Genomic DNA, 14,512 nt, shown 5'->3' with positions numbered 1-14,512 from the left:
AGACCCTGAAGGTCTGCAGGGTTAATTAAATAACTTGGACAAAGCCTCAGAACTAGTCACCCTGAACTGGAAAAGCTAGGAAAAAGCCCAGGGCTGTCCTTCCTCAACACCTGGGTGGTAAATGTGTGGCAAGCCCTGGCTCCCTCTGGCACAAGGCAAAAATCACAGATAAAGGGAGACACTCTTTTTTGCTGCTCCTGGATGTAGCCTCAAAATCCCTCTCAGGAAAGATCTCTGGGATACATGAAGGGAAGAAAGAAAAAATGCAAAACAGAGCATGCAGTAGCTAATGTTTGTGTAAGAAGGAATGGGGATAAGCATATACAGTCTCATATACTTGTATAAAGACACTTTGCAAATTTACACAAGAAAGTACTAATAGTGACTACCTATGGGGAAGACAAAGGGAGAAGAGAATAGGGTATTTGGGGACAAGGTGCTTTAATATTTGAATCATACAACCACACTGCATATATATACATATTTATATTTTGAGATGGAGTCTCGCTTTGTCGTCAGGCTGGAGTGCAGTGGCGGGATCTCAGCTCACTGCAACCTCTGACTCACCTGGTTCAAGCGATTCTCCTGCCTCAGCCTCCCGCGTACCTGGGATTACAGGCACATGCCACCATGCCCAGCTAATTGTTGTATTTTTAGTAGAGACCAGGTTTCACCATGTTGGCCAGGATGGCCTCAATTTCCTGACCTTGTGATCCGCCCTCCTTGGCCTCCCAAAATGCTGGGATTACAGGCGTGAACCACCACACCTGGCCACACTGCTTATATTTTTAAATTTTAAAAAGGGAAAAAAATCTCAACTTAGCACTACTGCCAGTCAATTAACACTGGCAATTAAGAAAAGGGCTACTTAACATAACCATTCTAAAATACACTGTTTCAATATATCCCTAATACTTCAGCTAGCATGAAGTTAGCTACAGTCAAATGATTCACTCAACAAATATTTCCTGAGCATCTACAGTGTTCCAGGGACTCTTCCAGGCACTGGAGATAAAGGAATAAACAAAACAAAGATCCTTATCTTCAATAAGCTTACATTCTAATGGGAGAAAGAGACAATATAAAGACATAAAACATATACTATGGCACACAGAAGGATATGCCAAAAAGAAAAATACAGCAAGAGAAGGGGATATGCAAAGTGTTGAATAAGAAGGGGTTGATTTGGATTTCAGGGCCTTGGAAGGTCTGAGATGGCACTGCGTAAATATTTGAAGGAAGTGAGAGAGACTGCCATGCAGTCCTTTGGGGGAAGAGCATTCCTGGCAGAAGCAACAGGAAGCGCAGAGGACCAGAGGCAGAAGCAGGGCTACCAGGTTTGCTGAAGCAACCTGTAAGGAGCCCGTTCAGCTGGCGCAGCAAGAGCAATGGGAAAAGCAGCACAAGATGAGCTTGGAGAGGCAACAAGACTAGGTCTGTAGGGACCCACATGTCAAAGTGAAGACTTTGGTTTTCATTCTGTATGAGATGAGAGTCACTGAAGGGTTCTGAGCAGAGAAGTGACACAATCTAACCTGTCCTTTAAGTTGTGTTCTTGCTGCTGTGTTGAGACTGTAGCAGCGTGCAACAGAAAAAGCACAAAGACCAGAGTGGTCAGCAGCCTCTAAGATGGCCCCAATAACTCCCACCTCCTGGTAGTCAAGCCCTTGCATAATCCTCTCCCCTGGAGTGTAGGCTAGATTTAGTGACTTACTTCTGACCAACAGAGGTGGGATACTACTTTTAAGTTACAGAAAGATGATAGTTTCTGTCTTGGGGGCTCTTTAGCTCTCCCTCGAACCCCTTCCCTCTTGTTCTAGGGGAAGCAAGCTATCATGCTGTTGAGCAGCACAATATAGAGGCTCATTTGAAAAGAAAATGATGTCTGCGGCCAAGAGTCAGAGAGGACTTAAGGCTTGCCAACAGCCATATGAATGACCTTGCGAGTAGATGCCTCTTGCATCTAGCCTTGAAATGAGTGCAGTCTTGGCCAATACCCTGATTGTGCCTAGAGACCCTGAGCCAGAAATAACCACTTGTTTTCAACAAACCAGGTCTGGAGTAATCTGTTACAGGGCAATAACAACAAACAGTTAGGAGGCCAATTCAATAATCCAAGCAAGAGATGACAGTGATTTGTACCAGAGTGTTAAAAATGGAGGCAGTGAGAAGTGGTTGGATTCTGGGTATATTTTAAGGCAGGGTTAACTGGATTTGTCAACATGTGAAAGAGACCGGGTGTGAAATGGGCAAGATGGAGAGGACAAAAGTGAGGCTGAGGTGTCTGATTTGAGCAAGTGAAAAACTGGAACTGCCATTTATAAAGATAGGGAACTCTGTGAGAAGAGGAGGAGGATAGGGAAGGAGTTGCTATCATGACTCAATTCTGGACATACTTAACCTGTGATGGCAACGAGACATACAAGCAGTGCCAAGAAGGCAACTAGATAAATTAACACTGGCTAGATAAATTAACTAGATAAATTAGCACTAAGGTTCAAGGCTGCAGGCGTAAATGTGAAACTCTTTGACATAGAGATGATAGGTATTTAAAGCCCCAAGCCCAGATGAAATCACAGGACAGTGACTGAGAGAGAAACTGAAGAGGTCAAGGACTGAGCCCTGGGACACTCAAACCTATAGAGGTCAGGGAATTTGACGAAAGCTCAGCAAAGGAGACTGAGTAGAAGCAGGCAGACATGTTGGAGGAAGTCCAGGCAAATGTGGCATCCTAAAAGCTAAGTGAAGAAAGTGTTTCAAGAGGAAGACAGTGATCCACTGTGCCAAAAATACTAGTCAAGTAGACAAGCATTCTTTGACTTCATGTTTTTATTAAGAGTAGTTTATCTTTTGCATTCAAGCTACCTCGCTTTCTTGAGTAAAGTCAAGGGCATCTTCTCCTGACGCCAGCAGTGTGTGCAGAATTCGCTGTTTCACTTGCTCCCACTCGACCAACATTGACTCTCGATGGTACTCCTCAGCCATGCCGAAGGTCTGTCAGAAAGGAACAGAGAACAATGATCCTCAGGAAAAAAAACAAAAACAAAAAAACATGGTTTCTTTTAAGACCCAACAGAAACCTAAAGCCCTCCAGACCGACCACTTCTCCACAGGTAGAGAAAAAGCAATCTACTTTAAAAATTATCTTTAAAGAATTTACTGGCTGAGCATAGTGGTTTACAACTGTAATCCCAGAATTTTGGGAAGCCAAGGCAGGCAGGTTGCTTGAGCTCAGGTGTTCGAGAGCAGCCTAGGCAACATGGCAAAACCCTCTCTACAAAAAATTAGCTGGGTACAGTGGTGTGCACCTATAGTCCCAGCTACTTGGGAGACTGAGGTGGGAGGATCACTTGAGCCCAGGAAGTCGAGGCTGCAGTGAGCTGTGATCGCAACATGCACTCCCTCCTGGGTGACAGAGCAAAACCCTGTCCCAAAACAAAACAAACTGCACTCCAACCTAGGCAACAGAGCAAGACCTTGTCTCCAAAGAAAAAATTAAATAAACTTGCTGACAACTGTTTGCAACATACCATATTTCACTGAGTAGCTGGGATTACAGGTGCCTGCCACCATGCCTAGCTAATTTTTATATTTTTAGTAGAGACGGGGTTTCACCATGTTGGCCAGGCTGGTCTCAAACTCCTGACCTCAGGTGATCTGCCCACCTCGGCCTCCCAAAGTGCTGGGATTACAGGTGTGAGCCACGGTGCCCAGCTCATATAAACCATTTTAAAGTGTCTAGTTCAGTGGTATTAAGTACATTCTCACTGTTGTGCAACCATCACCACCATCTCTTAGCTCCTGGCAACCACCACTCTACTTTCTGTTTTTGTGAATTTGACTACTCAAGGTACCTCACATAAATGGAATCATACAGTATTTGTCTTTTTGTGAGTGAAATGGGCCAGAGACAATCAGCATAATGTCCTTAAGAGTTGTAGCAAGTGTCAGAATTTCCTTTCTTTTTAAAGCTGAAAAATATTCCATTGTATGAATATACCATTTTCTTTATTCATTCATTCACTGATGGACACCCGAGTTGCTTCCACTTCTTGGCTTTTGTGAATAATACTATAAACGTGGGTGTACAAATATCCCTGCTTTCAATTCTTCTGGGTATATACTCAGAAGTGGAACTGCATGGTAATTTTATTTTTAATTTTGTGAGGAACCTCCATACTATTTCCATAGAGGCTGTACCACTTCACATTCCTACCTGCAGTGCACAAGGTTTTCAATTTCTCTACATCCTCACCAACACTTAATAACATTTTTTTCTGGCCACACAAGGTGGCTCATCCCTGTAATCCCTGCACTTTTGGAGGCCAAGGCAGGTAGATCACTTGAGGTCAGGAGTTCAAGACCACCCTGGTCAACATGTTGAAAACCTACTACTACTAAAAATACAAAAATCAGCTGGGTGTGGTGGTGCATGCCTGTAATCCCAGCTACTTGGGAGGCTGCGACATGAGAATCACTTGAACCCAGGAGGCAGAGGTTGCAGTGAGCTGTGATTGCACCACTGCACTCCAGCCTAGGCAACAGAGCAAGACTGTCACAGAAAACAAAAACATAAAAACCATATATATATATATATATTTTTTTTTCCTCCTGTTTTTGCTTGTAACCATCCTAAAGGGTGTAAAGTGGTATCTCACTGTGGTTTTATGTTCCCCTAATGACTAGTGATGTTGAGCATCTTTCCATGTGTTTACTAATATAAACATCTTTATATAAGCTCTGAAATTAGATCGTATATCATAGCAGTAATTTTTCTTTGTAGCATATAAAATAATGATGGATTATAAAATCAATAGTATCTTACGATATAATAAACATCTAAGAAAAGAAAAAAAAATTTCTCCCAGCGTTTTATATTATTATTATTATATATTTTTTTCTGTTGCCCAGGCTGGAGTGCAGTGGAATGATCTCAGCTCACTGCAAACCCCGCCTCCTGAGTTCATGCCATCTTCCCACCTCAGCCTCCCAAGTAGCTAGGATTACAAGCATGCACCACCACACCTGGCTAACTTTTGTATTAAGACTTTTACTAGAGACAGGGTTTCACCATGTTGGCCAGGCTGGTCTCGAACTCCTGACCTCAAGTGATCCGACCACCTTGGCCTCCCAAAGTGCTGGGATGACAGGCGTGAACCACTGCACTCGGCCCCAGTGATTTTATTTTATTTTTTAAAGAAACACTAATATTTTCATAGAAGGAAGTAAACCAGCAAAAGAAAAATAGCCTTCTGGGATTAAACTGCCTACCAGTCTACTCAAAGTTACTGAAAAGCCACTGTCTACTAGTAGTTGCAGGTAGCTGCCAAAATAAAGGCATTCAGAAGGTAAAGAAAAAAGAAAGGAAATCTGGGGAGGGGGCAGGAGAGGGAATAAGGAAGATGACAAAAAAAAATCTGAGAATTAAAATAACACAGATATATTGAATTATGACCATTCTTAGCCTATTATTCTTCAACTGGCAGACCAGGTTTCCCATCAGCTTAAGCCTTTTCAAAAAGCCATTTCATTTACATTCAGATTGGCATCTAATTAGGCAACAATAAGGGAATGAGTATTAGCAATGCCTGCTTTATTATTGGCAACACAGATAATTTATACTGATAATATTGATATGCATGAGCTTTGGGGAACTGTTAGAAAAATCACATACATATACTCTTCCTACAATTGGGATGTTTCGAATTAGACCAATATTTATTAAAATGTGAAAAAAGGACATCAGACATACACACACGCAGACACATGATTAGGAAGAAGGCTGGTGCATTGCTGGACCCTTTTCTAATACATATTCTGCAGACACAGGAGAAACGATAATCACAAACTTTAAAAACAGTCTTCCAACTGGTTTTTTTCTTTTCACTGAGAGTCAGGCAGAATAGACCATTCCAGTCAGTTAGCCTGAGCTGAAAAATACCCAGAGAAAAACCTTTGCTTTTTGCTCACACCAGTAAACTTAAACATGAAAGTTATGCATTTTAAATGAAGAGAAGTATGATGGAACATAAAGGTGGGGTGGAGGGGAAGAGATAATTTTCTTAGAAGTTGTCCAGAAAGAATAGACAAGTGTGAGCCACAATTTTGTCTAAAACTTTCCCACATAGTGGTCAAACCAACTGCCTCCTCAGCCTCTAGCCTCTCCCAGCAAGGTCAAATGGAGGACCAGGTGGCAAGAGGATCAGGTAGGGTAGAAGGAGGCAGGGGAAGGTTGATACATTATACAGCCTACCGAGCTGCAACACGAAGTGAGCGCACCACAAAGTGTACTAAGTCTTTTTCTTAAGGACAAGACCTCTGGCTAACAGTGGCAGAGTAGCAAAGGCAATTAAAGAAAACAGACAATGTACCACCCACAGAAACTGCTGAAGAGGACAGTGGAGACAGACTTTCAGCATCAGGTAAGGGTCAGAATGACGACAGTAGGAATTAACCATTCCCTGTTAATTGGGCTGCCTGCCTGTGTGCCAAGAACTCCTGCTTATTACTTTGAAAGTGCTTTGAAAACTATCAGCTTTCTGGGTTCAAATCCTCAGATGTATCTGAAAGTATGCCAGGCTACTCATTTAGAAACACCCTCATAACCTGAATGAACACTGCTGTAGTTCTATTTATCATTAGTGTGATAAGGAGTTTCAAATAAAAATAAATGCCCCAGGCAGGCAAATTGCTTGAGGTCAGGAGTTTGAGACCAGCCTGGCCAACGAGGTGAAACCCCATCTCTACTAAAAATGCAAAAATTAGCTGGGCGTGGTGGCTGACGCCTGTAATCCCAGCTAACTCGGGAGGCTGAGGCAGGAGAATCACTTGAACCCTGGAGATGGAGGTTGCAGTGAGCCAAGATCACACCATTACACTCCAGCCTGGGTGACAGAGCAAGGCCCTGTCTCAAAAAATAAATAAATGATCCAATATCAAAATTATCTTCCCTTAATTGCATCACCCCCAGCTTATCTTAATTACATTAGAGGTAATGGAACATTCAATCTGTGGGTTAATCAGGGATGATTAGTCACCCATCTGTCCCATTCCAACCTATTCTGTTTATATCCACATCTGAACCACTGAACTAAAGTGCAAAGAAGAATGCTAACTAGAGGAACTAATGAGACAGAATCAACAGAACTGCTCAACTAACAACTAAGAGAAGAGGAGGGCAGTGAGAGTCTAAGGTGAGGTGGGAAGCAGTGTTAAGAAGAAACCCAAGGGAAAAGAAAAAGGATAAACTGGAAGAGTACGGAGAAATCTAAAAATTAAAAGGAAGGCAAAAACAAACCACAAAAAATGACAAAACAGTGGAGAAACTATTATAAATTAAATCTGAATCTTTCAAGTTACTATGTGTGGAAAATATTTCTCTTTGAACACAAGAAAAAAAGCATGGAAAGAACTGGGCAGCTGAATTAAGAGCAGGTGGGGAGCATTTGAACCCCATTTTCATAAAGGGAAGAGGGCAATATGCTTTGACTTCACACCCGTTTATTACTGCACTGTTGCTGGCTTTTAGAAACACTGCATATGTTCTGATAATGTTGTTCCGTTTTTGCTGGGATGTGCCAAATGGGGAAAGACAGGACACACTTGTGGTTTTGTAGCTTGTTTTCTTGGCATTTCAGCAGGACACTGGCAAGTTATTCAAACATAAAACAGCCACAAAAATACCAGAAAGTTGCTCACTTTTTGTGTGAAAAATGATTCTTGCTCAGTGGCAGTTTCCTGGTGTCCAGACAGGTCAAAGGTCTCCCCCTAGGCTGGCTCCCAACACTGGAATGCCTCCCTCACAAACACATATGCACACATTTTGCACTGTGGTATGTCACCTAAATGTTTTGGCTGGCTGCAAATTTAGTCTCAGTATGGCACAATGTTCAGAGACTGCCAATTCCAGAAACACATTCTGCGGGGTAAATGGACTAATAAAGCTTGGTAGCATTCAACAATCCTAATTTAATTTCATTGGTCCTTTACAGCAGGAGAATCAATGTTGGTAACTCACTTAATGTGTGAACCAAAAGAAAACCCTTTTTTGAGACGGAGTCTCGCTCTGTCGCCCAGGCTGGAGTGCAGTGGCCGGATCTCAGCTCACTGCAAGCTCCGCCTCCCAGGTTCACGCCATTCTCCTGCCTCAGCCTCCCAAGGAGCTGGGACCACAGGCGCCCGCCACCTCGCCCGGCTAGTTTTTTTTTTGTAGTTTTAGTAGAGACGGGGTTTCACTGTGTTCGCCAGGATAGAAGAAAACCCTTTTAAAAATATTTTCAGATCTGAATCAAGTGAATTTTTCTCTATCTGTGACTAAGTACTATCACCAACAATATAATTAATGAAATTTTGGGAATTTTATTTATTTTTTTGAGACAGAGTCTCGCTCTGTCGCCCTGGCTGGAATGCAGTGGCACGATCTTAGCTCACTGCAACCTTTGCCTCCCAGGTTCAAGCGATTCTCCTGCCTCAGCCCCTTGAGTAGCTGGGACTACAGGTGTGCACCACCACATCTGGCTAATTTTTGTATTTTTAGTAGAGACAGGGTTTTGCCATGTTGGCTGGGCTGGTCTCGAACTCCTGACCTCAAGTGATCCACCTGCCTTGTCCTTCCAAATTGCTGGGATTATAGGCATGAGCCACTGCACATGATGGGAATTTTATTTTGATAATGAAACATATCAGTCATTTAAATAATGAGCCCTATTTCACCTCAGTACTACTGAGACATGTTCACCTTCACAGAATATTTTAATAAAGCACACTGAGAAGCAGCACTTTTTTCACTTTATTATTTTTGAACTACACAACTAATGAATAAATTTCATTGGATATAAGAACTAAATAAGTAAACAGCAAAACAGAGGTCTCACTTCAAGCCTACTCCCTTTGCAGAAAGGGCTACTGCTAGCTGATGGAATGTACCCTGCCAGCCTCCTTCCTGGGGAAAGCTGCACTTCTATAACCAATTCCACAGGACAACTAGCCTTTCTTCTCTCTCACCATAAGGCCCCAAGGGCCTAAAAATCTCTTTCACTATAATGGGATGTTATAGAAAGATTTTGATATTTGGATCCTTGTCAGAAATAAACGGAGATAACTCACATGTTAAACAATCTTTGAGTATCTTGCACGACTGCTTGTTGCAGAATATTGTTGCACATATAAAGGCTGCTCTTAGGTGAACTTATTTACCATCTTTTCAAGCATGGAGCTAGTTTTATGTGTGTGTGTGTGTGTGTGTGTTTGAACTTGGAGAAATTGTTAATATAAAAGGTGGTCCACTCAATACTGTGTAATAAAAGGAAAATAAGTTGAAGGAAACTGTCAGCGATCACAGCTGCTTTTCTGAACTGCTGATTCAGTAGAAACCACAATACCATTTATACAATAACAATGAAACCAATAATTTTCTGGTCTTTCCATTTTAAGATTAATAGTTAATTGTCCAGTCCAGTGTCTCAGATGCATTGCAGTCACTAAATACATAGCGTTATAAAGCATGGTATTCTTCTCAAAAAATGGTTCCTGTAGAACTCTCTCTGTAGGAGAGAACTGGGCATGTGAGAGATTCCAGCTTCCAGATCCTACACTACACTCCCCTAGTATATACTGCTGCCCCCATCTGGTTTTGTTTTTTTTTTTTTTGAGACAGGATCTCACTCCTCATTCTGTCCCCCAGGACGGAGTGCAGTGGTACAACTCGGCTCACTGCAGCCTCTACCTCCTAGGTTCAAGCAACCCTCCCACAGCCACTGGAGTAGCTGCAACCACAGACGTGTGCCACCATGCTTAGCTAATTTTTTGCATTTTTTGTAAAGATGGGGTCTCACTATGTTGCCTAGGCTGATCTTGAATTCCTGGGCTCAAGCGAACCTCCTACATCCACCTCCCAAAGTGTTAGGATTACAGGTGTGAGTCACCATGCCCAACCCTCTTGCCCTCATCTGTATACATCTACATTTTGGTTAATTTTCTTACCCTCTTTCGGGACTCTTCAATGGCAGACAGCAGGGCATTGTCCTTCTCATTCTTCAGGAAGCCCTACAAATGGGGGAAAAATTAACACAACTTAAAACTAACTTTCAAAAAATCAAAAGTATACTGAGAGACAAACGATAACCATAATGGTATCTAGTACGCCACCTACCTCCACCTCACAAAACTCTCCCAACTTGAAAACATCAAAATAGATGACTTTTACAGATGTTTCTTAGTTTCTTCCATTCTGGGAGCACATGATGATTGTTAGAAAGTAAAGTTCCCATGAAACAATAGTGTGGGGTTCTATATCCCGTAAACATGTAAAAAGTGGAAAATCAAGACTGTCCTTCAAAATTCCTAAATGGCTCATATTGCAGATACAGCCTTGGTGATGGAGCTAGTCACAGTTCCTCTAACTGTTCCTTAGTCTATATTTCTCTGTTGGTTTATATTAATTTCTTTCTAACATTGAGGACATCATCATCGCCCATTTGTCTGTGTGCTTTTCGCTTGTTGGCCAACGTCCGGGAAATTCTAAAAATCCTTTCTTTACACACTTCTTCCAGGGTTTTGCCATGTGCTCGGTCTGTTTCAGGTCTGTTCCACTGCTCGTTTAATATAGGTAGGGTGAAAAGACAGCCTACAAGTCTAGTTTAATATAAACAGGTTAAATGCCTGCAAAATGCAACTACACAGTAACACAATGGCCAAAAGGATAGGCTTTGAAATTTGGCAGTTTCAAATCCTAGTGTCTCCATTTACTACTAGTAGCAGGACTTTAGCCAGGTCACCCAAACTCCCTAAACCTCAGCTTACTTGTTTGTAAAAAAATAAGATAATGTAATCAAGTTATTGACCCAAGGCTCAATATATGTAGCTCTATTATTAGAATCGATTAGATTTAGATCTGTTGGTGACTTCTATTAACGAAAGAGATGCCCAGGATGATCTCTTTGCTGCTGTTCATTGTCCTTATTTGCTTCAGCTGAGATCCAATAGGAAAAGGGCTGAGACACTATTCTGACAGCCACAGTTGCAGACAGACAGATATATAGACTGCACTTCCCTGCCAACACCTTGCTCTTCATACAAGGGGGCAGTTTCTTTTCCATAGCTTGGGCTGGTTGGGGGCTGAGTAGGAACAAGGAAGATGACCCATCAATTGACATGTAGAGATCAAAGTCTTAGTTGTAATATGAAGAACTCAAGTTACCTTACAAATCAGATCTACCTACACTCTAATGCAAGGTACAAGCATGCCACTACTGGTGCATTTATACATGTCTAAAATCGCTCTGTCACCCAGGCTGGAGTGCAGTGGCACAATCTCGGCTCACTGTAAACTGCCTCCTAAATTCAAGCGATCCTCCTGCTCAGTCTCTCAAGTAGCTGGGATTACAAGCGTGCACCACCACACCCGGCTAGTTTTTGTATTTTTAGTACAGACAGGGTTTCACCATGTTGGCCATGATGAGGTAAACATGTTGGCTCGACCGCAAGTGATCTGCCTCCCAAAGTGCTTGGATTACTGGCATAAGCCACTGCACCCAGCCTTGTGTTTTTGCTTTTTTTTTTTTTTTTTTTTTTGAGACGGAGTCTCGCTCTGTTGCCAGGCTGTAGTGCAGTGGCGCCATCTCGGCTCACTGCAACTTCTGCCTCCTGGGATCAAGCGATTCTCTGGCCTCAGCCTCCCAAGTAGCTGGGACTACAGGCGCATGCCACCATGCCCAGCTAATTTTTGTATTCTTAGTAGAGACGGGATTTCACCATTTTGGCCAGGATGATCTCAATCTCTTGAACTCGTGATCCACCCGCCTTGGCTTCCCAAAGTGCTAGGATTACAGGTGTGAGCCACTGTGCCCAGCTCTGTTTTTGCTTTTTAAAGAAACTTTGGGAAAACGTAATACAAAGAAGAATTTGGCAAAAGCTTTTAAAATGACAAGCTAAATTAAAACACCATCATTTTCTTGCATTGGAAACTTACTGTTACGGTTAGTTTTTGATCATTGTAATTTAACAACTGTAATGTTTTAGTATACAGTCATGCATCACTTAATAACAGGGATACATTCTGAGAAAGCCTCCTACTAGGTGATTTCATCGTTGTATGAACATCATAGAATATACTTACACAAACCTAGATGGTATAGCCTACTACACCAAGCTACATATGGTATAACTTGTTGCTCCCAGGCTACCAACCTGTACAGCACATTACTGTACTGAATACTACAGGCAATTGTAACATAATGGTAAGTATTTGTGTATCTAATTATAGAAAAGGTACAACAAAAATATGGTATTGTAATCTTATGGGATCACTGTTGTATATTTGGGTCTGTTCTTGACCAAAACATCATTATGTGGCACTTTAGTGTATTCTGTTTAGTCTTTTTAAGAAGGTGGGGGAGGTGGGTTGGGAGGCAGGATAATACTGGGGATGTACATTTAAATAAAACATTACTAATTATAGATTTCCCAAATTCCTTACATATTGGCCTAAGTCTCCCCAACACGTGCTGTCATACCCCAAAACCTGGGCAGTGCACTGGGATGGACAGGGACAATGACCAGGAGCCCAGGAAATAGTTCCCTCTTAAAGACTCCATGGCCAAGCGTGGTGGCTCACGCCTGTAATCTCAGCACTTTGGGAGTCCAAGGTGGGTGGATCACTTGAGGTCAAGAGTTCGAGACCATCCTGGCCAACATGGTGAAACCCTGTCTCTACTAAAACTACAAAAATGAGCCAGCCGTGGTGGCGGGCACCTATAATCCCAGCTACTTGGGAGGCTAAGGCAGGAGAATCGCTTGAACCAGGGAGGCAGAGGTTGCAGTGAGCTGAGATTGCACCACTGCACTTTAGCCTGGGTAACAGAGACTCCATCTCAAAAAATAAAAATAAAAATAAGACTTCTCCAGCATAGCCTCTCAGGCAGCTCTGAGGACACAACACGAAGACTCTCTAAATACATATACTGATAACTGGGGTGGAATGGGGAATGGCATCGGTCATTTGCCTAATAATGTAATGACATCAATAAACCAGAGCACACGAAGCTAGGAACCCACATGGTCCATTCAGAAGGGTGCAGCAGCTTGTCACCACCTACCTGCTTTTGGCCATCACAGGGGACCCAGACATAAAACAATGGCAGATTTTAATGGGCCTTGTTTGTACCTTTCATAGCAAATGATTATGTCAAGTCAACAAACTTTTAGTATAAATACATTTTCAATAGTGGTCTCCAATGTGGCTAAAGCTAAAGGCTTTAGTGTCACAGTTCATAAACAAAGCTATGAAACTATTATCAATGACTAATGCTCCCAAACAATGAATAGTCATGAATTGTGCTCTGTGGCACCTTTTTGTGGCTGCCTGCCTCTATGCTGCTGACTGTCCAAACAAGCTACACTTGGGAGTAGTGGGGGAGGAGAGAGGATTACCACTGCCTCACAAAGCCTGGTCTAATATTTTCTTTTTGGTTATGGGGAGGGGAGGGACCTGGGTTAAGTCTGATGTTCTGTCACATTCCTTCTCTGGGCTTCCTCTGTTCTTTCCAGTCAATGACTAGCCCATCCCATTCTTTTAATGGCACCCATGTTCATATCTCTCTCTCTCACACACACACACATACACACTCTCACACACTTACAACACAAATGCAAAGCAATGACCAGACGCATTTGTTGAAAAGCAAAATAATATTCTGCAAGAAATGCAATTCCCAAATTTCTGAGAGATAAAATTTCAAGTAAGAATGAAACAGAAGAAAAAAAGACATTATTGCTTTGGGATAGATTACTCCGGTCTTTAAAATATTTACTATAAAGCTACATTTTACAACTCTCGATAAATGAAGCATGTGTGAGTCAAACCTCACCCACATATAAACAAAGACCATTAACCATTACATACTTCAAAAACTGGACTCTAAGCACAAACTGAGCTCACAAAATAGATTTTGAATTTTAATTTTTCATCCTTTCTAAAATGAAGTGCTAAATAGGTTATACATCATATTTTATTTTTAAAAAACACACTAGTGGTCTGTCTTTTCAAAACAAATTTTTAAGTAACATATATATATATATATTTATATTTATTTATTTATTCATTTTTATTTACTTATTTTTTTGAGACGGAGTCTCGTTCTGCCGCACAGGCTAGAGTGCAGTGGCGCGATCTCGGCTCACTGCACCTCCGCCTCCCGGGTTCAAGTCATTCCTCTGCCTCAGCCTCCCGAGTAGCTGGGACTATGGGCATGTGCCATCATGCCCAACTAATTTTTGTATTTTTAGTAAAGACAGGGTGTCACCATATTGGTCAGGCTGGTCGTGAACTCCTGACCTCATGATCTGCCCACCTCAGCCTCCCAAAGTATAAAACAGTAACTTATACACCAGAATACTGCTAGGATCTGTGTGCCATCTAGTGGCAGTTAGTTTCTTTCAAAGAACCCACAACTCAAGGAGAAGTAACAGCCCACTGGAATTAAAGAACTAAAAAGTTAGGCAGAACCATACCTGC

At 42.0% G+C, this 14,512-nt stretch overlaps 1 protein-coding gene across 3 annotated transcripts in view; it reads right to left on the bottom strand.

The window, feature by feature from the left end:
- Positions 1–14,512, bottom strand: part of NUP93 (nucleoporin 93) — a 113,650-nt gene that overhangs the window by 36,079 nt on the left and 63,059 nt on the right. For all 3 annotated transcript variants that reach the window (XM_025369714.1, XM_025369715.1, XM_025369716.1), the window contains 2 exons: positions 9,982–10,044; positions 2,866–2,994 (listed from right to left, as the gene is read on the bottom strand). In XM_025369714.1, coding sequence (XP_025225499.1) covers positions 2,866–2,994; positions 9,982–10,044 — 192 coding nt within the window. The remainder of the gene's footprint in view (positions 1–2,865; positions 2,995–9,981; positions 10,045–14,512) is intronic.

Source organism: Theropithecus gelada, chromosome 20 (assembly GCF_003255815.1).
Source record: "Theropithecus gelada isolate Dixy chromosome 20, Tgel_1.0, whole genome shotgun sequence".
Taxonomy (NCBI): Eukaryota; Metazoa; Chordata; class Mammalia; order Primates; family Cercopithecidae; genus Theropithecus; species Theropithecus gelada.
The sequence above is the reverse complement of the archived record's forward strand: the minus strand, read 5'-3'. Positions and strand labels throughout refer to the sequence as shown.